Genomic DNA, 24,199 nt, shown 5'->3' on the forward strand with positions numbered 1-24,199 from the left:
TCCCTCGGATCAAGTTATATAATAAATGACTCTGTTTTTTATTTTGTCCCTTCATATCAAAAGTTTTTACATCCTTTTATAATTATAATATTCAGATAATCAAATAATTATAAATATATTTTGAAAGTACTTCCAGATACTCTTTCATTAGATTTAAAACTTATATCATTAAATAAATTAATTTACCTTTTTGCAGCCAATTTAAAACTTCAATTTTGAAACACTATATAAAATCAAAAAATTTCAAATTTTAGCCACATTTCATCATTTCAAAAACTATGGCTTCAGAACAAACTGGAAACGCAAAACCAATAAACAACGCAAATAAAGAAGAACAAATAAGAGATGATGCACCAATAGAAAATCAACTACAAGAACAACTAACTACAGAACAAAATGCTATGGATTATGACTCAACTCTAACATCTATTGCTTCATCATCAAAACCTGGAATATATGAACGATTAAATCACGACAAACTAGCTAGTGATAGTAGTCAAGAAGAACAACAAAATTCATGGTATGAGAGATTTATTATTGGTGATGTTGTTAAGAATTTTTCAGTTGCATATTTTGTATCTGTTATGGGTACTGGTATATCATCATCTTTATTATATGAATTTCCATTTCCAGGTGAATGGTTAAAATATTGTTCATATATTATGTTTGCCATTTGTTGTATACTATTTTTGGGTAATTGTACATTATTTATACTATCATGTATTTATTTTCCTGGTAGATTTAGGAGTTATCATTTAGATCCTACAAAAGCTACATATATGGGAGCTTTTTCAATGGGGTATATAACGATAGTTAATTACATAAATTTATTGGTGAATGGTCATCATATGTATTTTGTTTGGACATTATGGTGGATTGCAGTCTTCACAGCAGTTTATACTTCTTTTTTGGTTGTTTATTTATCGTTTTTTTCAAAATTAAATAAATCGGAAGTTGATGCAAAATTAAATGCTACTTTATTATTACCAATCGTTGCTATTACAGTTTGCTCGTCAAGTGGCCATGCTATTGAATTGGATTTATACACAACAAATGAAACTGTAATAACGATGATTGTGAGTTTAATGTTATGGTGTTTATCTATTTCATTGGCTTATATGATTATGACTATTTATATATGGAGATTAATTGTTCATAAAATTCCACCAACTAATCTAATATTTACAAGCTTTTTACCTGTTGGATTCTTGGGTCAATCTTCATATAGTATTTATTTATTCGGAGTTCATGTTAATGAATTAGTACCTCATGATTTATTATATGGTAAAATGTTATTATGCATTGGTGGATTTATTGGATTATTCTTATTGAGTTTTGGTTACTTTATGACATTTGTCGCAATAGCTTCCATCTTATCAAAAATTTCACCATTTGCCAAACTTCCCAACTCAAAACATACAAATAGATACGGTTTATTAAAACATCACAAGGGGTTTTGGGCAATGACTTTTCCCATGGGTACAATGGCGTTATCAAATATTGAAATTGGTCGTGGAGGAGTTGGTGATTATCCATTGTTAACATTTAAAGTTATGGGTTCTATATTCGCTGTTGCTTGTATTTTGATTACTAGTAGTTGTTGCATTGGTGTTTTTCTTTATATGATTAAGAAAATTCGACAAGAATTGAATTACAAGTTTAAGAAATTTGAACATAAGAAAGAAACTGTATAGAGTATGACTTGATGAAAATATAATTTATAGATATAATAAAAGCATTTGTATTATAGCTTGTACTTGTTTTTTATAATTCTCCGAGGAACAGATTAGCTCGAGGTCTCGTACCAAATTTATTTTTCAGATCCGAAATTTCTCAAACCAAAAAAGTTAGGTCTGCAACCAACCGACAATGTCAGAAAAATCACCCAATGACCTTAAAAGGGGTCCATTTCGTCCATATAAATCAATATCAAGTAAACTACTATCTCAAAAACTAACAAAATACGACGTAATTATAATATTATATTTAATATGTCTATCGTTAATACGACTATACAAGATTTACAACCCACCAAATGTAGTATTTGATGAAATTCATATCATGGATTATATACTGCTATATTCTCAAGGTAAATTCTTTTTGGATGTTCATCCACCATTAGGGAAACTAATTTATTATTTAATTGCATCTTGGAAAGGTTTTCAACCACAGGATTTTGAATCAATTGGTCAACCTTATGAGAATATACCTTTTATTTCAATGAGATTATTTTCTGGCATATGTGGGATTATCGGAGTAGTACTAAGCTATTTAATAGTTAGAATAGATCATGGATGTTTAATTTCAATTTTCACATCATTATTAATACTATTTGAAAATTCGTTATTTACTCAATCAAGATTTATATTGTTAGATACACCTTTTATTTTAGGTCAATTGTTGACTACTTTTTGTTTTAAAAGTTTTCTAAGAACACCATTGGGTACTGGAAAGTGGTGGGGCTATTTATTAGCCACTGGACTTGCGTTAGGTTGGACTATATCTTTTAAATCAACTGGGGTTTTCACTTTTTTATGGGTTGGAATATTTACTATTGTTGAGTTATGGGATATACTAGGTGATTTATCAGTAACCACTTTTCAATGGTTCATTCAAGTATTTTATAGATTTTTAGCATTATTCATTATACCACTTACTATCTATTTATCAATTTGGAAAATTCATTTTAATTTATTACCATATGAAGGGCCAAACAGTGGTTCAATATCACCACATTTCAGATCATCATTTATAAATTACAAAGCATCACCAGTTGAAGTGTTATATGGAAGCACAATCACTATCAAACACAATGAGTTGGAAAAATATTTACATTCTCACGATTTAAAATACCCCAAAGGTTCTAATTTACAACAAGTTACATTATACGATTTTGATGATGATGTAAATAATGAATGGGTTATAGAAACTCCACATAAATACTATGAAGATAAATTAATGAAACGGAAGCGACCAGTAAAAGATGGCGATACAATAAGATTATACCATAAATCAACTGAAAAATACTTACATGTGAATGATATAAGACCACCCATCTCCGAACATGATTATTCAAAGGAAGTAAATTGCAATGAAACTAGAGGACTTTTAGGTGATTCAGAATATGAATTTAAAATAAGAATAATGAATTCAAAACCACATTCTAAAAATAATTTACCAATGATTAAATTAAGAGCTACTGAATCTATATTTCAAATAGTCCATAAACATCATAAATGTAATGTTATAAGTCATTTTACAAAATTACCACAATGGGCTAATTATCAAAATGAAGTATTATGTGTTGAAGAACCAACTATTCCTAATTCAATGTGGTACGTTGAATCGAACAATCATCCGTTACTCACTGAAAATTTTGTTGAATTTGACCAACCATTCCCGTTCTGGAAAAAAATTTGGGAGATTCATTTAGCTATGATTAGGGTAAATTCTGATTTTACTAATGAACATAGTTCAAGTTCATACCCTTCAAGTTGGCCTTTTGTATTAAAAGGAATACCTTATTTTAACACTTCTTCAAAATACCTTGGTTTCAATGAGAGTCCAATTCAAATTTATTTTCTTGGGAATATTGTTATTTATTTGGCTAGTTTCATTGCAATTATTTTCACTTTTATTAAAATCTCATTTCATTTGGTCAAGATTTCAAATCCATATGTTCAATACTTTGATTCTACCAATAAGCAAAAATTTTGTGATAATTCTACTCAATATTTAGTTGGTTGGGTAATTAATTATTTCCCATACTTTGTGATGGAACGAAACTTATACTCCCATCATTATTTACCAGCATTGGTATTTGCAATATTAATCCTTTCAGAATTTATAAACTATCAACATTCCATTATTAGAAACACACTAATGATCTTAATATTAAGTTCTTCAGTTTATGTATTTTATGAATTTATTCCTATTATTTTCGGAACAAATTGGACTTTTGATCAATGTACTGCTCATAAATGGTTTCCTGGCTGGAATATAGATTGTAATACATATATAGGTTGAGGTCAGAACAATGCACATAATATAGACTACTTCACGCTTATTACATCGAATTTAATTTTTCACGGACTTGTTCTATTAATGGTAATATCTATTTATCTAGTTTTAAATTTTGAAAAGATTTATTTAAATCACCATTTTTACCTTTTGAAACAGATTTAGCAGCTTTTTGTAATTTCAATTTTTCATCATCTTTTTTAACTAATTTTCTTCCACCACTTTCTAATTCATAATTATCCAAAAAATCATCTAATAAATTTTCAAAATCAGTTCTTTCTTCACTCATATTAAATGGTTTTTGAGTTGTGGTTATATCTTTAGCAGTGTAGTTTTTGTTCAATTGATCGTATTTATCATCTAGTATTGATAATCCTTCTGTTCTGAATAATGCTGATGATGACATTGAAAATGATGATGTATCTGTCATTGCTCCTTTTTTTTTTCTTAATTTGGTTTTTGATTTTTTGGATTTATTTTCAAGGTTTGGTAATTCACCTAGATTATCGTGTTCTTCTTCTTCTTCTTCTTCTCCTGGTTCATCTTCTTCTTCAAATTCATCATCTGAATCCCACTCATTTGTTTTATTCTTAGAATCTTTTTTAAATTTTACAAAATCTTTTTGCCAATTTTCATTAATTTCTTTATTCCCAGCCAATTCTTCAGGTTGTTCATCATACCTTTCATTATATTCATCTTCATAATTATCCATATCCCATTCATCATAATCTTCATCATTATATTCATCATCATAATAATCATCATATTCATCATCTTGAATTTCTCCTGATTTTAACAAGTCTGCAAACATATCATCGTCTTCTACGTCTCCTTCTTCTTCATCGCCTGTTTCTTTTTGCGTATCTTCTATATATGCTTCATCTTCTAATGCTTCCAATACTTCTCTCAATCTTGGATCCATATTTGGATTAAAACCTTTTAATTCATCGGGTATACTTTGATTTAAATCTCTTGCTACATATCTTTTCTCTTCCGATGGTAAATTATCTCTTAATAACTCTTCCAAGTTCAATTGTTTCTTAGGTTGAGATGTCTCATCTTTTGCTTTGATAAATACTCCTTCATTATCGTCACCTATAGGTTTCAAATGTTGCATATAGTCGTAATTTGAGTCGTCATATGTTATACCGTATTGTGCAGCTAGTCCTTCATTCTCTCTTACTTTATTCTTCAATCTTGCTTCTAGATCATTTGTAGAATATATCTTTTTATTTTTCGAAGTTGATGGTTTTTGATTTTGTTGTTCAACTAAAACATTCTGAGCGGCATCATCGTCATAGAATTTTACATCATCATGTGCTCTATGAACTATATTGAAAGTTTTAGCATTCTTTTTATCGAATTTCCTTGGCATTGTGATTGGTGATGTAAATTGGTTGGTTGAAGTTGAATTAATGATTTGATAAATCTGGAATCATAAGGAGATGAGAACTTATAAAATTTATTACACAAAACTATTTATATGAAACAATTATACTGTAGAATAGTTCTTACTCAAGTTTGAATTAGGATCATATAACTACTTTATGAGCTCAATTAGTTGCAGTTCTTATTGTTTTAGTCTCTCATAGATATGGCGTACTATCTTTCCTGAACGTAAATCAAGTGAGTTTAAATTTAAATGTCAAATGCAAAACTGCCTCAAAGAATTAAATTATTTAGTATATGAAAAACTATCAGGCATAGGGCACTGAACTAAAACTTAATGGTGGCAACTTGAAAGAACAAGTCCAAAGACATTCAATTCACAAACTATTCAACAAGAACCATTGCAATACAAAATTTCTCGTATTTCAATTGACACAATTTTTTACGATAAGAATAGCTTTTGTGTTTTAAACTAAAATATCTAAATTAAAAATAAAGCCCCCAAACAAATTAAAAAAGTATACGGCATCAATTGTTCTCTGTCAAAAGCTTCGCGGTTATCAACAAAGTCTATAGCCAAATGCTATTGGGGCCTGAAGCAAACTAAAGTATATTGTCTAATTGACTTACAAAATTAAAAAATAAGTATATTGTCTAATTGACTTACAAAATCAAAAAATGTGGTTATGGAGTTTTCATATTACCTTATATAAACGCTAGAGGATATTCTAAAAATAAAATTGGATTTATTTCATATTAACATCTTTTAAGATAGATTTCAGAATAGCCCGAAGTTAATACTAATTTTAAAACCTTTAATAATAAAGTTACCACACTCATGAGCAACCTCAAAAACGGCCATAGTACATTTGAGAACCCCTTCAATAGCTCTTCATCACTACCAGATTATGAAGATTCAAATGAGGGAAATCAAGAACCATTAATAATGGAAGAATCTCAACATAATTTTTCATCATCAATAACTGGTTTAAGCTCTAAAGGTAAAATATTTTACTCAATTGGTATGGGCACAATATTATTAGTTATTTCATTAACTTTAATTTTAATTGAAGGTATCAGTGCATTAGTTGGTTATTTTTTATTTCCCTTTGGAATTTATCTTTTATTTATATTGAGTGGATTAACTGTTTTTGGATATGAGAGTCAAATTGGTTCAGAAGCTTATTTTAGATTGGTTATAAAATCGTTGAAGATTGTTGCAGGAGTACTGGTTGGATTTAGTTTAATATTGTATTTTTCAACCAGGAGTAATGGAGACAAATCTTAGGTTTTAACTTAAATGATCGATTATGTAATTAAGTTCTCTTATATCGTATATATATACTAATTGAGAGTATAATACTTGAGGATTTGTAGCTAATATAACAGCTTAAGGTGCTTTCTGTCCTTTCTCGTATAAACTGAGTCAATTTGTCTCTCATTAAACTCAAGCATTACCTTTATAGCCCTGATTTCTGCAAGTATAATTTTGGTTGTATCGTGACAATAACACAAGAAAATTTCTGAACAACTTTGAAATGAAATCTTAAACTCTTTGCTCTAGTAAATCTACCCAATGAAGTCGGTACTTACTTAATTCAAATCATCTACTTGACGATAAACTGAAATATATTGTTGAAGCGGATATTTTAATGCAACAAATAACATTTGTTACTTTTATCAAATTCTTGATTTTGAAGTACCAGTAGCTAAATTTTCAATAATTTCATCAACTTTAAATAATAATTCATCTTTTTCTTTAATTTTAGATATTCTATCTTGTTCAATTTTTTGTAATTCTAAACTTAAATCTTTAATCAATTGTAATTGTTCTTCAGGAGTTACACCAATACCAGGTAGTGAATCAATTAACATATTAATTTGTCTACTTTTTAATACAATATCTGTTGATAATTCATCTATTGTTGTTTCAAAATCTTCTTCACTTATTTCTGGTGGTTTTGATCCTTCTTTTATTTCATCTTTTGCGTCATCGGGCAGCTTGTTATTTTGTGTCTGACCATTTTCTTCTTGCTGTAGTACTTGTTGTTGTTGTTGTTGTTGAGCTGGTTGTTGTTGTTGTTGTTGTTGTTGTTGAGGAATTGGTGCATTAGCTGCTATATTTGAAACAGAAGTTGGATCATCTTCATCTAATAGTGCAGGTTTTGAATTTGTATTAACGTAATGAACAGTAGCATTAAATTGTTCAATTAATTGATCTAAACAAATCTGTAGTTGAGTTAATCTATCAGACATTTAATTTCAAATCTTGTTGCAATAATTTGAATGGAATATGAAAAATAAATGTAAATAATAAATAAATTTGTCTCATTGTCGCAAATTTAAATTCAATGACTAAACTTTAGTATTTATGACAACTAATTTGAAAAATAAAGTCACACTTTTAATAATTTTTATTTCTAAGACAATCTTTTTTTTTTTTTTGTATTGTTTCAAATATTTAGATAAGAAAATTAATTTTTTTAATAAGGGGGGATTTATTATTATTTATAAATCATATTTCAACTTACAACCACATTTTATTGACTACATAATTTATTACCATCACAAGACTATTTAAAAATCATTTACCAACGACCTACACCTACAACTATCATATATTCATTTTCATCTATCCCCACTTAATCACAAACCCCACATTAAAATCATGTCATATACAAGATCATCAATACCAATATGGCAAAATGATAATGAAGTATCTCAATGTTTTATATGTTCCACCAAGTACAATTTTCTAAATAGAAGACATCATTGTAGAAAATGTGGGAAAGTAGTCTGTGGAGATTGTTCATCTAATAATATTCATTATCTTGATAATACTCCAATTATAATTAATCCTGATTCTCAATTTTATAATTTACAAAGAGTTCAATATTCTAAATCTAATGAAACTTATAGGACTTGTGATGAATGTGTTAAAGAAATAAACATTATTAGAAGAGTATTATATGATGATCCAAATCCTGGATTACATCATCATCATCAAGAAAATGATCAAATTAAACATAATCATACAAGAGAACAAACTAGACAACTACCCTGTTCATCGTCTACAACTTCATTAAGTAGAAGACAACATAATACAACCACAACATCCCAAGACAATTCAAGTGATATAAACCTATGTCCAGTTTGTTCAAATAATTTATTAAAATTATATATAGAAAATCAACAAAATATAAATCAAATAACAAATGAAGAATTTGAAAAATTTAAAGAATTACATATAAATGATTGTTTAGTATCTTTCAATTTCAATACAGATAATTCAACAAGATTTTCACCAGATTCAAACCCCAAAAATAAAATGTTAGTATATAATATTCCACCAATACCTAAACCAACATATGAAACTATTGATTCTGTTGATGAATCTCCACAACCTACTACACAAGAAAAATTTGATGAATGTGTTATATGTCTAGAAGATTTAAAACCTGGTGATAAAGTTGGTAGATTAGAATGTCTTTGTATGTTTCATTATAAATGTATTAAAGATTGGTTTAATAAAAAGGGTTATGGTGAGTGTCCTGTTCATTTTTTACATAAATAGGGAATAATAGAGTTTATACATATTCATGAGAGTACTTACTAGCATAGTAGAGTTAATTTTTAATATATTAATATTTATTCATTAAATTTTACTATTTTTCTTCTCTATCATCATCTTTTCTTCTTCTACCTCTTTTATCATGCAATTCCTTAGTTTGTCTAATAGCTTCAATAGTAGCTTTGTCAACATGTAAATGTAATGCATCTAAAATATCTTTACTTGGTTTTTCTTCTTTTGGTAATTTCTTTCCTAATGCAGCTTCAATTCTTAAATACATTTCTAAATCATATTGAGTTATTAATGAAATAGATTTACCTGATCTACCTGCTCTTGCAGTTCTTCCTACTCTATGAATATATGCTTTTGAATCCGTTGGAATATCATAATTTATAACAATATCAACTGATGGAATATCTAAACCTCTTGCTGCTACATCTGTAGCCACAAGAATATTAGCTTTTGAAGATTTAAATTTATTTAATGAACCTAATCTTTGTGCTTGTGATAATTGTCCATGTAATGGTACTGCATTAAACCCTAATATTCTTGCTAATAATGCTGTTCTTTGTGCATGAGCAACTGTTCTTGTGAAAACTATTATTGATTTCCCTATAAATTCATTAAGTAAATGGATTAATATAGTATTCTTATATCCATCATTCACTAACATCATTGATTGGATTAAATTATCAGCAGTTTGATATTTGGTTGATACTGCAACTCTTACAGGATTATGTAAACTTGCTCTTTGTAATTTCTCAATTTTATTTGTCATTGTTGCAGAGAATAAATAAGTGGTTCTCTTTGTTGGTATAACTTTTAAAATTTTATCAAGTGCTGGTCCAAAATCCATATCTAATAATCTATCAGCTTCATCCATTACAAGATATTTTAAATTTTTTAAACTAAAACCTTTAGTATGTTCTAAATGATCCATTATTCTTCCCGGGGTTGCAACAACAATGTGTGGTTTTCTCATCAAATCCCTAGCTTGATCCATCATATCCATTCCACCAACAATACAAACTGATCTTAACCCCATAGTTGCTCCAAGGGCATCAAAAGTATCTTTTATTTGAAATGCTAATTCTCTAGTTGGTGCTAGTACTAAACCAAAATATGGAGTTTGTGCATGCCATAAAGCTTGTAAGATGGGTATTGCAAAAGCTGCAGTTTTACCTGATCCAGTAACTGCTAATCCTATTATATCTTTTCCTTCTAATGCATGTGGGATAGCTTCTGATTGAATAGGTGTTGGTTTTGTGAATTTCATTTGTTGAATTGATTCTAGTAAATCTGGCACTAGTTTTAATTCTGAGAATGTCTCGAATTTTAATTGTGCATCTGGATCTATTGTAGTTGTTTCAAGTGGTTTATCTTCTTTTGTGGAGGTGGTTGATGATTCTTCTATTGATTGTTGTTGTTTTTGTTTTAAAAGTGCTTGTTTCTTTATCTTCTCCGCTAGTTTCTTAGTTGCATCTACAGCTTTTGTCTTTTTATGTATCCCCTTTGATGACATATTTGGTTGTGGTTGTTTTAGTTGTTTTGGTTGTTAAAAATATATTTGGTGATAAATCAAATATTTAATTTTTTGTACTACGATGAGATGAAATTTAAAAAACCATTTTTACAACCAACATTTATTTAGTACTTTCATTACTTATAGAAAAACACAATGGCCAAGAGAAGAACTAAAAGAAGAACTCACAAGAAGTTATCAGAAGAAGATGATGCCAAAATACCCAAATCAATGGTCATTCACTTAGGTTCTTCCTTAAAAAATCATTCATTATCTCAATTAGTTTCAGATTTTAGAAATATAATGCAACCACATACTGCAATAAATTTAAGAGAAAGAAAATCAAATAAATTAAAAGATTTCATAGTTATGTGTGGACCATTACATGTATCTGACTTATTCATTTTCAATCAATCTACTACTGGAAATATCACGTTACGAATGGGAAAATTACCAAGAGGTCCTACTTTACAATTCATGATAAATAATTATAGTTTATGTAAAGATGTTCGTAAAATTTTAAAACATCCTAAATCTGTAGGAAAAGATAGTTTTGAATTCCATCAACCTCCATTATTGGTAATGAATGGATTTTCAGGAAATGTTAAAGATTTACCAATGCATGAAAAATTAATGATTACAATGTTTCAAAATATGTTTCCTCCAATTCAACCACAATATACAAAAGTTAATACAATTAAAAGAGTTTTACTAGTTAGTAAAAATAAAGATACGAACGAAATTGAAATTAGACATTATTCAATAAATACAAAATTAGTTGAAGAAAATAAAAATGTTAAAAAATTAATTCAATCTCATCATAACTTGAAAAAAAAATTACCAAAATTAACTAATTCCCAAGACGTTTCAGACCTAATCTTAGATCCATACTCTGTTGGGGGTATAACATCAGATAGTGAAATTGAAGATGATGCAGTAGTAGAAGTCCAACATGAAGAACTTATAAAGAGAAAACAATCAGAAAAACCTCAACAACAAGAATCAATAACTACCAACAAAAAAAGAGCAATAAAGTTAATAGAATTGGGTCCCAGAATAAATATGTCTTTGGTGAAAATAGAAGAAGGTTTAGTTGGATCATCCAAAACGTTGTATCATTCACAAGTTTCCAAGACCACAGACGAAGTTGCAAAATTAGATTCATTACATAAACAAAAAGAAAAATTGAAATTGGAAAGAAGAGCTAAACAACAAGCTGCTGTTCAAGCTAAATTGGATAAGAAACAAGCTAAAAAAGATAGGAAAAAAGCAAGATTTGCAGTTGAAGAAGGTGAAGAAGCAGAGAATGAAGATGACGCCGAAGACGAGGATGAAGATGAAGATGAAGATATGCCTGAAATTAATGCAGAAGATTATGAAAATGATAGTGATTTATATAGTGATGTAGAAGTATAACATTAAATTTAAGACATTGATTCTATTTCATCTATTAATTTATTTATTTTATTTCGTAAATTTATTAGCCTAACACTTAGCTGTAGACCTTCATTGAAATCTTTTTGACTTAATTTAAGTTCCTTAGGAGTTAATGCACCAAATTGTAGTATTGGATCTCTAAATTCTAATTCAGTAGGTTCTTCTGTAATTTTTTCGGTGGTTTTTTCATCAATAATTGATTTCTTGGTCTTCCTGTTCTTTATAGTTGATTTCTTCTCCTTATCTGTTTTTATTGACTCAATTGGTATCAAATTGTCAACTAATTTTAGTACCCCATCACTAGTGTCAACATTTTTACAAGCTTTATAATTTCTCAAATCCAAAGTATCTTTACCAAATTTGATTTTTTCACTTTGAAAATTTGCTCTACTTAGATGTAAAAATCCGTTAATGAAAGATGATCTATATGTATTAGTTAGTTGTTGATATTCATTTAGTAGGTTTAGTAATTCTTCAACTTTTATATCTGATTCATTGTTCATTTAAATAGTGGTTGGTTTCAGTTATATGATATATCTACTTAGTCTTTTTTTTGTTTATTTATATCTAACGAAAATTTACAATACAAGATATCAATCACTATTTTAAAAAAAAAAACTTACCAATTTATATTTAAAACTTTACAATTTATATAAATTTTTTAATCTATTAAATTCTTCTCTAGGTAATAAATCATTAAATCCAAATTCTTTTCCATCTTCTCCTAAATTTGAAGAATGAATCAATTTAACTTCATCATCACTACGTTCTTTTTTTTGCATTAATTTACCAAATTCAAATAGCAGATAAATCATTTCTTCTTCTCCTATTTGTCTTGTTATTTTTGAAGAATCTTTTGTGTATATTAATTCACTTAAATCGTGCAATATATTAGCTGTAAGACCCCATACATCGTATATTTTTTCATTTGTTTCATCATCTTTTCGTGATCCTAATCTACCCCAAGACTGTAGGTTTTGTTTCTTTTTAGATTGTGATTTAGGTATTGATCTTGATTTCATTGGTTTAGCATTTGGTGGGGTTACTCTACCTTTGTCTTGTTTATCTAATATTTCACCTAATTCTTCTTCTTCTTCCAGTGCAGATAAATCCTTTATATCTCTTAACCAATCTACATCATTTGAATTATTCTGTAAAAAAGTATATGATCTTAAATCCCAAGGTATACCTCCCCATTTTATTTTATAGGATACTCTTTCCAAAGCTTCAAAACTTTCCTCATCTATTGTAGGGTATAAAAAGTCTTTAAGTGGGCATGAAAATATAGAAGAACTTTCACCAGGATTTAGGACCAAATTCAATTTTGAAGCTATTGTACTTTCAATATTATCTTCATTTTGAAATTTCAAAAATCCAACACATGGTTTAACACATGAAAAAGTTCTTGATAAATAACTTGGCATAAGACATATATGTTCAATACTTATCCCCAACTTAGCTAAATTTTCATCCAGTGAACTCAAACCAATTTCTTCATGCATTTCTCTTCTACTAACCATCCATTCAGATTCTAGACCATCATCTGCTTTACCACCAGGTAATGCAACATGACCAGGGAAATTTCTCAACTTTGATGACCTCTTGGTTAGTAAAACTCTTAATTCCCCCATATTACCTAAGAACAATAAAATAAAAACTGCTGATCTTCTTGTTATTGGAAGTCTATGCCATATTGATGTTGTACTATTTGAATAATTAGGTGCTATATAATGACGTAGTTTTTCTATTAGTTGTGATTCTGATGATTTTGTCATAGTTTATTGATCTAATGAATTATAAATTTCAATTGATTATTTAGTTGGTCTATAAGATGATTTGTGAAGTAATATTAAGTAAGTGATTCAATTTAATTTTTAGTTGTATTTCCGCGGCTTGAAAAAATGAATAGATATTGTATAGCAGTTTAGTAACTAATGATTGTTCATTCAACAAACAATTGGTTGGTACAGTCTTTGATAATGACTAAATTTGAATCAGCCTTTTAATAAGTGCATAAACAGCTTTTAATTAAACAGATAAGATATAAACTTTAAAATTTCATCTCCAATTTTTATTACTTATTACCAAATTAATCTCCACCTTTAAAAACACACAAAAATTTAAGGAAACAATTGAGGGGTATTGTGACTCAAGAAAGTCTATTTCAATAGATTGAGATGATTAAAGTAAGGTCGCTAAGTAAAAATGTATTATTAAGATACATCTTCATCAGAGGTTGTGGTCCAAATTATCTACTTCTTTAATAACAGGTACAGAGCATATGAAGGAACGGATTTTTAAAATTTTTAAATATGTCAAACTAAATTTATAATAAATTATTATTTTAAATCATAATCCACAAGATTGAATGAAAATTTAATTATGCAGCATTAAGGTAGTACCTCTTGGATATTTATATAATAATATATAATAGGACTGGTAAGATTTTTAAAGTTGTAATTACTTCTTTTTGAATATTGTAGATTTTATATTTTTTTGCACCAAAATAAACTGTAAAAAAAAAAATTAAGTTTATATCTGAAACAATTAAAAAATTCACACAAAAGTTTAATTTACCGTTAAGACAAGTAAGATTCTATGAATTACTTTTCAAACACATTTGACTAGACTGATAGCATTAATCAACGAAACAGATGTAACTTCTTATAGCATTTGAATAGTTTAAATTATTGTATTTGTTTCGCATAAAATGTACGTAACACAATAAAGTTACACAGAATATCAAAACACCTCACTTAACATAAGTGAAAAAGTTTACCAAAGCCTCTTGGAGCTTTAAATTCTAGAATACACTTACTTCATTGAGTACTTATTGGCGACTTATCTAGAGCTAAAACATTTAAAAATAGAAATTTTGATAGACATTTCAAAAAACTATACAGATATCATACTTAATTAAATGTATTATGACGTTAAAACTTTACAATTGAAAATTAAGAATTTATTTACGAGGCGCAATATTTATTAAAATCAATCGTAGAAGTGAACATGTTTAATGACCTAAATATAAATTCGGTTGAAAACGCTTTTAATTATTTGAAGAAAAGTATCGGTTAAAAAATTTTTTATTTGCAAATAATTTTATAAAATGAATAAATCAAGATTATAAAATATCCGTTATTATTTTTCAGATTTCTATCATATGGTTTCTATATCTCCCAAGGGACTTTATCGAAAGAGAAATTAAACTATGTGGGTGATAGTCATCAAGATTTTATCTCGGATCATCTTTTCAATATTCTTTAGTGAACTTGGATATTATATATAGTCAAATATCAGAATCTGAACTCCGCAAATCAATAAATCTATTTATAACCAAAACTATTTAAAATATATTATCTAAAATATTTAAATTTAGAACTTTGATTGAACAACTAAAAATGGTTGATTCGGTAAATTTTATATTTGGAAAATTGCACAAAATTTAAGATGATTTACATTGCATTTAAAACATTTACTGTAATTGTTATTATAGTTGTTATAGTTGTTTGTGATATATAAAAAATTTCAATTTTTAAACTTTAAAAGTAGAATTGAAAATTTCTATTTATAAAATGACTAAATTATTTATAGAAACAATATACTTCAATTTTTTAAATCTTTAGTTATGAGAAGATTTATATTTCCATCATTTAAGTAATTCAATAAATCATATTATAAGTTATTATAAATCACCTTTTTTTTTATAATTTTATAATCTATTTGTTTAATATTTGTACATATAGATCATCATCATCACAAGATCATATTTATCCAATTTTTCATCACCATATAATTCATAATGAAACGCTACCAGACCCTGTTTTGGATAATAATAACATTATTTATATCAATATGTTTTGGATCTTATGCACCTCAAAAAGTTGATTGTCCAAGTAATTCATCAGATTTTTTAAGAGTTGCAAATGAAATATCAGATAGAGAAAATCAATGGGTTCAAGGTAGAGATGATATAACAAATGATAAAATTGTAGAATTTTTAAAAAATGCAAATATGTCAGATATAAATCCTGACGATTTTAAAGATAAAAATATACATATTGGATTAGCATTTTCAGGTGGTGGATATAGAGCTATGTTGAATGGTGCTGGTCAATTAAGTGCCTTGGATGAAAGAACAAGAGTTGAAAAGGGCAAAGGTTTAGGTGGATTATTACAAGCTTCTACTTATATTGCGGGATTATCAGGTGGTTCATGGTTAGTTGGTTCTATAATAATGAATAATTTTACATCAGTTCAAGATATTGTTGATAAGAATCAAATTTGGGATTTAGAACATTCTATATTAAATTATGGTGGAATTAATGTTGTTAAAACTTATAAATATTATAAAGGAATTTCAGATGATTTAGATGATAAAAAGGGAGCAGGATTTGAATTATCATTAACTGATACTTGGGGTAGAGGATTATCACATCAATTTTTTACTACATTAGATGATGCTGGGGCTTCAATGACTTTTAGTTCTTTACAAGATACTGATTATTTCAAAAATCATGAATGTCCAATGCCGTTAATTGTTGCTAATGGTAGAGCCCCAGATACTAAGATTATATCTTTGAACTCAACAAATATTGAATTTAATCCATTTGAAATGGGTTCATACGACAAAAGTATTTATCAATTTATGGATTTGAAATATTTAGGTTCTCGTTTAGATGATGGTAAAAGTAATGGTACTTGTTATAATGGATTTGATAATGCAGGTTTTGTTTTGGGTACTTCATCAACTTTATTTAATCAATTTATTTTAAGAATTAATACTACTGATTTATCATCAACTATAAAAACTATTATTTCATCAATTTTAGAAGATGTCTCTAAGGATCAAGATGATGTTGCTATTTATAAACCAAATCCATTTTATGAAACTGAAGTAGGTACTTCAGAACATATTCCAAAAAATGATACTTTAAGTATAGTTGATGGTGGAGAAGATGGTCAAAATATTCCATTATATCCATTATTACAACCAGCAAGAAGTGTTGATGTTATTTTTGCATATGATAATTCAGCAGATACTGAATATAGTTGGCCAAATGGTACTTCAATGATTCAATCTTATAGAAGACAATTTGGTGATTTTGGTAATGGTACTATTTTCCCATATGTACCAGATGCAAACACTTTCATTAATGAAAATCTTACCGCAAGACCAACTTTTTTCGGTTGTGATGCTAAAAATTTAACTTCATTATTAGGCAACAATAACTCAAGTTATACAAATAGTTCAGGTCAAAGTGCAATATATGATTCTCCATTGATAGTATATACAGCAAACAGACCATTTTCATATTGGTCAAACACATCAACATTCAAAATGAAATACGACAACGATGAAAGAAATTCAATTATACAAAATGGATTCGAAGTAGCTTCAAGAAACAACGGTACTTTAGATTCAGAATGGGCAGCATGTGTAGGATGTGCCATTATAAGAAGATCTCAAGAAAGAAATGGTGAAGAACAAAGTGATCAATGTAAAAAATGTTTTGAAAGATATTGTTGGGATGGTAGTTTGAATTCTGAAGAAACTAATCAAAATTTCACAAGTACTGGTACTACAAATGGTCAAGAAGAAACTTTAGGTAAAAAGAAAAATTTGGGTGTTAGTAATTTTACTATCAATTGGAGTTTATGGATTGGATTGTTGTCTGTGGTTGGGTTATTTACTTTACAATAGTTTTTAACAAAAATTAAATAAAAGTTATAAATACATTAGATCGTTTTAATTGTAGTGAAAGCATTTTTTCCTCTAGATTAATAAGTTAATTATAGTATTTTCTTCTTCTTCTTCTTTCATTCATTAAGAACTAAATTTGGTAACATTTTTGACAGACTCGGTCAATAATGCGGCTGGGGTTAAAATCCGTTGATAATTCTTAATCCCGTGAAAATGTGGCTAGAGAAAGAACATAACCTTGAATTTATTTTTGTATCCAGTTATCACAGCTATGAATTTATGACCAGCTTAGTTAATCAGATACAGCTTGAATAATGAAATTTTGCTTTCTATTGCCATGAGCAAAAAGTAAATTATCGAGCTCTTGTATCATTCGAACTATATACTTTCCGTAGATTTCCAATTTGAGAATTATTTAGCAGCTCATGCATATCAATTTTCAAATGAATTTCAAAATATCCTTCTAATTGTTTGAAAAGCAATTGTTAACTCAAGATCCAGATAGTCATACATAATCAAAGATAAAACATTCATCTATATTTTATTTGATTTATCTCAAATCAGTATCAATTCAGATTTATAATTAGGAAGCAATAAAGATTCACCACAATAATGACGTCAAAAGCTGATGAGATTGAAAAGTCAATTTCAGCACCAGAAGAACGTCAAATAGAGACAGATTCATCTTCTTCATCATTTGAACTATTCAACGAAAAAGACGCAAATAAACCATATTTAGCAAAATCACAATTATTAGCTGATGCAATACAAGAAATTGGGTTTGGAAAATATCAAATTGGGTTATTTATCGTAGCTGGATTTGGATGGTTCAATGATAACGCGTTTCCCATATGTACTTCCTTGATTTTACCTAGATTGAATGAAATTGATGGTGTTCATCCGCCAGAGGGGAGATTACCTTACATTGTACTAGCACAAAATTTTGGTTTATTAGCGGGTTGTATTATTTTCTCATTATTATCTGATATTGTCGGGCGAAAGATTCCATTCCAAATAACTTTACTAGTTACTTCGATCTTTGCTATTATTGCTGGTGCATCACCAAATTTTGCAGCTTTAGGTTGTTTTGTAGCGTTTTATTCAGTTGGAGTTGGAGGAAATATAGTAGTTGACGCTTCATTATTTTTAGAGTCTATTCCTGCTTCTTATCAATGGATCTTAACTGTTATGAGTTCATGGTGGGCATTGGCTGGTGTTATAACAAATTTAATTTCATGGGGTTTAATAAGTAGTTATTCTTGTGAAAGTACAACTAATTGTTACAAAAAAGATAACAAAGGTTGGAGATATTTTATGTACACTATGGGAGGCTTTACTTTTATCTTGTTTTTGATTAGGTTTGCTTTTAGAGTTTGTGAATCACCAAAATATTATTTAGCGAAAGGTCAAGATGAAAAAGCTTTAGAAGTGGTACAAAAAATTGCAGAAATCAATGGTAAGCCTTGCCCTATAGCTATTGAGGATTTTCAAGAGATTGACAACAGATACGGTAATATAGAGGGCAACAATGATAATTTGTTGGTTAAAAGTAACTTTTCCAAGTTTGAAAGTCAAAATTTGAAATTAATGTTCTCCTCACCAAAGTTGACCACCTCCAATTTACTAATCATCTTCACTTGGGCATTGGTGGGTATTTCCTACCCTATGATCAACGCATTTCTTCCTTACTATTTGGAGACTAGAGGTGATGCTTTCAAGGAAATATCTGTTAGTCGAACATATCGTAATTCGCTCATAATAGCAGTAATAGGAATTCCAGGGGCAATCATTGCAGGATTATTAGTCGAGTTAAGGACTGGTAGGAAAGGTGCTTTATCATTATCATTGTTGCTAACTGGGGTAGTCTTGTTTGGTTCAACAACAGCAAAAACTAGCAACTCCTATTTAGCGTGGAATTGTTTCTTTTCATTGTTTTCAAACATTCAATATGGTGTTTTGTATGCTTATACACCCGAGATTCTTCATGTTCAAATTCGTGCTTTAGTGTTTGGCTTAGCTTCGTCCGCGAATAGAGTTATGTCGATTTTTGCACCCATTATTAATATGTTTGCAGATTTGACAACTTCAGCTCCAATTTTCGTTGCAGGTGCTTTGTTTTTAGCAGCAGGTGTACTAGTAATATTTTTCCCATATGAGCCAAGAGGTAAAAAAAGTTTGTAGGTATATTTAAAGTAGAATAATTTAATGTTGATCTTATTTTGAATGTGAAACACGATCTGAATTATGCATTTTTGTTGGTAGCTCCATATCTCGTATATTTTGGCTTATTTTGGAAATCTTAAACGTTTAAGATTTGTTTGCTGCAATATTATTCATATTCAATTTATTTTATAATTTCCATTCAATTAATCAACATCAACAACGATTCTTTCATACTTTAGACATATTCATAAATTAAACAAAATGAGTTTCAAAACTAATGCAACGATTGCAGAATTTGGTGGTAAATTATTAAAGTTAACTCATGATTCATCAGTTACTAAAACTCCGATGAATGTAAATTTATACATTCCACCAGCTACAACTTCAAAAATTCCAGTTGTTATGTATCTTTCAGGTTTGACTTGTACTCCAGATAATGCAAGTGAGAAATCATTTTTCCAATATTGGGCAAGTAAATATGGTTTCGCAATGGTTTTTCCAGATACTTCACCAAGAGGAGCTGATATTGCAGGAGAAAATGAAAGTTATGATTTTGGTACCGGAGCTGGATTTTATGTTGACGCAACTCAAGAGCCTTGGTCAGTTAACTATAACATGTACAAATACGTTCACGGAGAATTAATTGACAAATTAACTGAAGCTTATCCAGAATTAGATTTTTCAAATATTTCAATAACTGGTCATTCAATGGGTGGAATGGGAGCATTAGTTGGATATATAAGACAACCAAGAAATTATAAAACCGTTAGTGCATTTGCACCAATTGCAAATCCAAGTGTTGTACCATGGGGAGAGAAATGTTTTGGAGGTTATTTAGGAGAAGATAAATCTACATGGGCCAAATATGATCCAACTGAATTAATTAAAGATTATAAAGGTGATGATTCATCATCTATATTGATTCATCAAGGTTTGAATGATAATTTCTATGAAAAAGAATTAAAACCTCAAAATTTTGTAGATGCTGCTAAGAATTATAAAGGAGGAGTTGATTTAAGATTAGTTGATGGTTATGATCATTCTTATTTTTTTATAAGTTCATTTGTTGAAGATCATGCTAAACATCATGCAAAATATTTAGGATTAAAATTATGAATTAAATCGGTTGAACCGAGAATTAATCATATTTAGTTATCCATGTTGAATACCATGATGATTTCTTGTCATCTTTATGTATGGACTCTGCTAATTTAGCTAATTTAATAGAATTCTTCGTTATGTCATTTTTGATTAGTTCAATTTCTCTAGTTTCTTCTCGATTCAACATTAGTTCCACTATGAACTTGTCAATTAGATTTGTAAGGTTCTTCTGTAAGTCATATATCTCGTCAACTTGTGAGCTGGTGGTTGTTTTGGGCAATGATTTCTTAAATGATGATATGAGTAATTTAACCAATTCAATTTTTTTAACCCATTTCTTTGCAAATTCTATAAGTTTGTTTAGTTGTTGTTCATCCAATTCTTCTTCATTTTCTGCATCTTCTTCATCGTCTTCATCACTGAACCCAAATGCATCGTCCATATCTTCTGGATTCTTTGCCCATTCACTAAATTCGTCGAATCCGTCTTCAATCAAAGTCACACTTAGTTTTATTTTATTTGTGAGTAATGCTAACGGCCCATTTTCTAGCAAAGTAACTAATGAGTCGCAATTTGACCATATTTTACCAACTGACACCAATCTTCCCTCATCGGTCTTTTCTTGATAGATAGTCATTAGCTCGTTAGCCAATTCAACATTTGACTCGATCAAAAGTCTTACTTGACTTAATATCTCTTGATAGAATATTTTTGAAATTTGTTGTTCGGAATGTAATTGTGACACAACTGAGGTTGTAAATACCAATGATTCTGATAATTTCTCCAATGTATTGTAAGCAGGTTGTTCTTGTTTCTCCAAAGTGTCAGGTTTAAATATTATACCCACTTTAGTTGTATGAGCTTTAACTAGTTTGACAAGTTTTAGTAGTTCATCTAATGGTTTTGAAACTTTTGACGCTTTAAGCTTAGTGATATCTTCATTATTTAAATTGTTCACCCAATATTGAGTAGCATCTTGGAACAGTTGAATTAGCGACTTTAAATCTGGCTTTGTCATATTGTGCTTATTGCTTATAGAGGATCAATTTGCAATATTTTTTTCTAGTTTCAAAATGAGATCTTCGTAAATTGAAAAATTTAAAATTAAGAGGTAATTTAATATAATCTAAGAAAAGTACAAATCAGAGAGTAAATTAGAGCAAGCAATAACGCTTCGTGAAATTTTATTACATTTATTCAGTTTTTCTCGTATTACAATACAAAACAGCTAATGTCTTTACCAATCATCGTCTTCATCATCACTTTGACTTACTTTTGCTTTACGTTTATTCAATGCAGCAGATAATGCATCAGCTAAACTTCCAGGAGGGCCGCCAGCTGGTGGAGGGGAAGAATTACTGTTCGCTTGAGTTGGTTCTCCTCTAGCTTCTTGTAACAAGACACTTGGTTTATCTAATTGTGATTTATCTGATTTTTTCAATGAACCCAAACCTGCTCCACGAATTGAAGCTAATAAAGCATCTCTTCCTGCATCACCTGTTGCTTCTGTGAAATTTCCATTCGATGAATCTTGAGATGAAGCTGGTAATGGTGGCGGAGGCGGTGGTACACCATTTGTATTCATTTGTGGCATTGGAGGTGGAGGTGGAGGAGACAGCATTGATTGAGGTAATGAAGGAGGAGCTGGAGGAGCCTGTGGTATTGATGCTGCAGGCCTTGGTTGAAGTGGAGGAGGAGCTGGTGGTTGTTGTGGTTGTTGTTGAAATTGTTGTTGTTGTATTGTTGGTGGAGGGTTGATTGGTTGAGAATTTCTTGGTGGTACAGCTGGATGTGCTGTTGATCTTGAAGGAGGTGGTGGAGGAGCTGCTCCTCTGGCTGCTCTTGGTGGTGGTGCTGGCGGTGGAGCATTGCCAGTTCTTGTTGGAGGCATTGGTTGGTTTCTTGGAGGTGGTAATGATGAATGTCCATTTGCTGCTCTTGGAGGAGGTGGTGGTGCATTGCCTCTTAAAGGTGGTGGCGGTGGTACTTGATGAGAAGACGAAAATGGAGGTGGTACATTGAATTTTTGTTGAGAATCTGTACTTGGGCTAAATGTTTGATGCTGTGGTTGTGGAGGCGTTGAAGGCAATGGTCTCTCACTTGAAGCTAAGGAAGATGTTCTTGTAGGTGGTTGTGGTTGTGAATGAGTGTTTTGTTGAGAAGGAGTTTGAGGAATATTTGCTATTGGTGGAGGTACTCTAAAAACAGGTTTGAATTTTGTTGGTTCTGGAGTTTGACTTGTCCCTTCTGGTTGTGGTGTTGAATCTTCTGACCCAATAGAAGGTGAGTATGATGGAGGTACTGCTGGAGGTTGTGATGAATTTCCTCCAGGAGGTGGTGGAGGAGGAGGTGCTTTTTTATTTTTTGTTGAAGGTCTTGACTCCAAAGAAGGTGAGTCTTCATATAGTTCATGTGCTTTTTGATATTTTCTAGGTACTGGTGGTTCCAATCCAACTAATGGGCCACCTTGTTGTGCAATATAATCTTTTATAAATTGTCTATTATCAACAATCATATCTTCAGTTATACCTGCAGATTCCAATTCTGCATAAAGTGATCTCCATTCAGGTGGTGGTACATCATCATAATACAATACTCCCTTTGATCTTCTTTGACGTTGAGCAGTATTTACATCCATAAATTCACCTCTAGGACCTGGGGTATTATGTTTTGGTTCTACTCTTTCTTTTAAAGCTATTGCATTTTTGTTTTTAACAGTTGCACTTGATCCATGTTTTTGTCTAGTTGTGACTCTCTTGTAGAAATGAGTTGCATCATTTGTATCTTCAAACAACAAACCAATTAAACAATCTTCAATTTCAAAAGTATGGAAAAATTTCCTATCTTGATTATATTCAAAATTTACATATAATTCTTGATCCCATAAAACTCCTCTATGTCCAGTTATGTCAATTAATTTCAAAAAGAATGTATGTCCTACTAAATCATCAACTAATGCAATTGCTCCAACTAATCCAGTATATACCCATTTTGTTGGATCGGGGTATGCAATATATAATCTAGCAACAGTTGCATCAATAATTTTATTACTTGTTTTGGGCACTGTTCTTTTAATTTTTTCTTTATCCTGGGTAGTTAAAATACCCATTATTGAAGATCAATTGAGTTTGGGTTGTGATTGGTATGATCTAATTTTAGAAAAGTTGTGTTATAATATTTTGTGTTAAATTTCTTTGAACTTTTCAAAAAGATATTTGCGATAAAATTAATATTAAATTGTACGAACAACAAAAGAAATATCAGCTTTAGAGAAAAATAGTTATACATTCAA

General features: G+C 29.6%; 15 protein-coding genes across 15 annotated transcripts; 8 read left to right on the forward strand and 7 right to left on the reverse strand. All coding sequences in view use genetic code 12, as the record gives it.

Moving 5' to 3' along the window:
- Window positions 1-278: 278 nt before the first annotated feature.
- On the forward strand, window positions 279-1,694 carry SSU1 (Ssu1p; the record flags this gene model as incomplete). Its single annotated transcript, XM_051762053.1, has 1 exon — window positions 279-1,694. One exon carries the CDS (start codon window positions 279-281, stop codon window positions 1,692-1,694), a length of 1,416 nt encoding a protein of 471 aa, XP_051622781.1.
- A 367-nt stretch (window positions 1,695-2,061) lies between these two features.
- On the forward strand, window positions 2,062-4,026 carry PMT5 (putative dolichyl-phosphate-mannose--protein mannosyltransferase; the record flags this gene model as incomplete). Its single annotated transcript, XM_051762064.1, has 1 exon — window positions 2,062-4,026. One exon carries the CDS (start codon window positions 2,062-2,064, stop codon window positions 4,024-4,026), a length of 1,965 nt encoding a protein of 654 aa, XP_051622782.1.
- An 88-nt stretch (window positions 4,027-4,114) lies between these two features.
- LTV1 (Ltv1p) lies at window positions 4,115-5,395 on the reverse strand (the record flags this gene model as incomplete). The annotated part of the gene is made up of 1 exon (XM_051762075.1): window positions 4,115-5,395. One exon carries the CDS (start codon window positions 5,393-5,395, stop codon window positions 4,115-4,117), a length of 1,281 nt encoding a protein of 426 aa, XP_051622783.1.
- An 852-nt stretch (window positions 5,396-6,247) lies between these two features.
- On the forward strand, window positions 6,248-6,697 carry KGF54_000169 (uncharacterized protein; the record flags this gene model as incomplete). The annotated part of the gene is made up of 1 exon (XM_051762086.1): window positions 6,248-6,697. One exon carries the CDS (start codon window positions 6,248-6,250, stop codon window positions 6,695-6,697), a length of 450 nt encoding a protein of 149 aa, XP_051622784.1.
- A 392-nt stretch (window positions 6,698-7,089) lies between these two features.
- On the reverse strand, window positions 7,090-7,665 carry MED21 (Med21p; the record flags this gene model as incomplete). Its single annotated transcript, XM_051762098.1, has 1 exon — window positions 7,090-7,665. The coding sequence occupies one exon, from the start codon at window positions 7,663-7,665 to the stop codon at window positions 7,090-7,092; it is 576 nt and encodes a 191-aa protein (XP_051622785.1).
- Window positions 7,666-8,077: 412 nt separating this feature from the next.
- Window positions 8,078-8,983, forward strand: KGF54_000171 (phosphatidylinositol-3-phosphate-binding ubiquitin-protein ligase; the record flags this gene model as incomplete). Its single annotated transcript, XM_051762109.1, has 1 exon — window positions 8,078-8,983. The coding sequence occupies one exon, from the start codon at window positions 8,078-8,080 to the stop codon at window positions 8,981-8,983; it is 906 nt and encodes a 301-aa protein (XP_051622786.1).
- A 91-nt stretch (window positions 8,984-9,074) lies between these two features.
- On the reverse strand, window positions 9,075-10,502 carry KGF54_000172 (RNA-dependent ATPase; the record flags this gene model as incomplete). Its single annotated transcript, XM_051762120.1, has 1 exon — window positions 9,075-10,502. The coding sequence occupies one exon, from the start codon at window positions 10,500-10,502 to the stop codon at window positions 9,075-9,077; it is 1,428 nt and encodes a 475-aa protein (XP_051622787.1).
- A 156-nt stretch (window positions 10,503-10,658) lies between these two features.
- Window positions 10,659-11,918, forward strand: SSF1 (rRNA-binding ribosome biosynthesis protein; the record flags this gene model as incomplete). Its single annotated transcript, XM_051762131.1, has 1 exon — window positions 10,659-11,918. One exon carries the CDS (start codon window positions 10,659-10,661, stop codon window positions 11,916-11,918), a length of 1,260 nt encoding a protein of 419 aa, XP_051622788.1.
- An 8-nt stretch (window positions 11,919-11,926) lies between these two features.
- VMA22 (Vma22p) lies at window positions 11,927-12,442 on the reverse strand (the record flags this gene model as incomplete). Its single annotated transcript, XM_051762142.1, has 1 exon — window positions 11,927-12,442. One exon carries the CDS (start codon window positions 12,440-12,442, stop codon window positions 11,927-11,929), a length of 516 nt encoding a protein of 171 aa, XP_051622789.1.
- A 138-nt stretch (window positions 12,443-12,580) lies between these two features.
- Window positions 12,581-13,714, reverse strand: PCD1 (8-oxo-dGTP diphosphatase; the record flags this gene model as incomplete). The annotated part of the gene is made up of 1 exon (XM_051762153.1): window positions 12,581-13,714. One exon carries the CDS (start codon window positions 13,712-13,714, stop codon window positions 12,581-12,583), a length of 1,134 nt encoding a protein of 377 aa, XP_051622790.1.
- Window positions 13,715-15,741: 2,027 nt separating this feature from the next.
- PLB3 (lysophospholipase) lies at window positions 15,742-17,643 on the forward strand (the record flags this gene model as incomplete). Its single annotated transcript, XM_051762164.1, has 1 exon — window positions 15,742-17,643. The coding sequence occupies one exon, from the start codon at window positions 15,742-15,744 to the stop codon at window positions 17,641-17,643; it is 1,902 nt and encodes a 633-aa protein (XP_051622791.1).
- Window positions 17,644-18,255: 612 nt separating this feature from the next.
- KGF54_000177 (uncharacterized protein) lies at window positions 18,256-19,824 on the forward strand (the record flags this gene model as incomplete). The annotated part of the gene is made up of 1 exon (XM_051762175.1): window positions 18,256-19,824. One exon carries the CDS (start codon window positions 18,256-18,258, stop codon window positions 19,822-19,824), a length of 1,569 nt encoding a protein of 522 aa, XP_051622792.1.
- A 243-nt stretch (window positions 19,825-20,067) lies between these two features.
- KGF54_000178 (S-formylglutathione hydrolase) lies at window positions 20,068-20,922 on the forward strand (the record flags this gene model as incomplete). Its single annotated transcript, XM_051762186.1, has 1 exon — window positions 20,068-20,922. The coding sequence occupies one exon, from the start codon at window positions 20,068-20,070 to the stop codon at window positions 20,920-20,922; it is 855 nt and encodes a 284-aa protein (XP_051622793.1).
- A 22-nt stretch (window positions 20,923-20,944) lies between these two features.
- Window positions 20,945-21,925, reverse strand: KGF54_000179 (uncharacterized protein; the record flags this gene model as incomplete). Its single annotated transcript, XM_051762197.1, has 1 exon — window positions 20,945-21,925. One exon carries the CDS (start codon window positions 21,923-21,925, stop codon window positions 20,945-20,947), a length of 981 nt encoding a protein of 326 aa, XP_051622794.1.
- A 219-nt stretch (window positions 21,926-22,144) lies between these two features.
- Window positions 22,145-24,016, reverse strand: WAL1 (actin-binding protein; the record flags this gene model as incomplete). Its single annotated transcript, XM_051762209.1, has 1 exon — window positions 22,145-24,016. The coding sequence occupies one exon, from the start codon at window positions 24,014-24,016 to the stop codon at window positions 22,145-22,147; it is 1,872 nt and encodes a 623-aa protein (XP_051622795.1).
- Between the last annotated feature and the right edge of the window lie 183 nt (window positions 24,017-24,199).

The sequence above is a fragment of the Candida jiufengensis genome (assembly GCF_024610255.1).
Source record: "Candida jiufengensis strain CBS 10846 chromosome Unknown scaffold9, whole genome shotgun sequence".
Classification (NCBI taxonomy): Eukaryota; Fungi; Ascomycota; class Pichiomycetes; order Serinales; family Debaryomycetaceae; genus Lodderomyces; species Lodderomyces jiufengensis.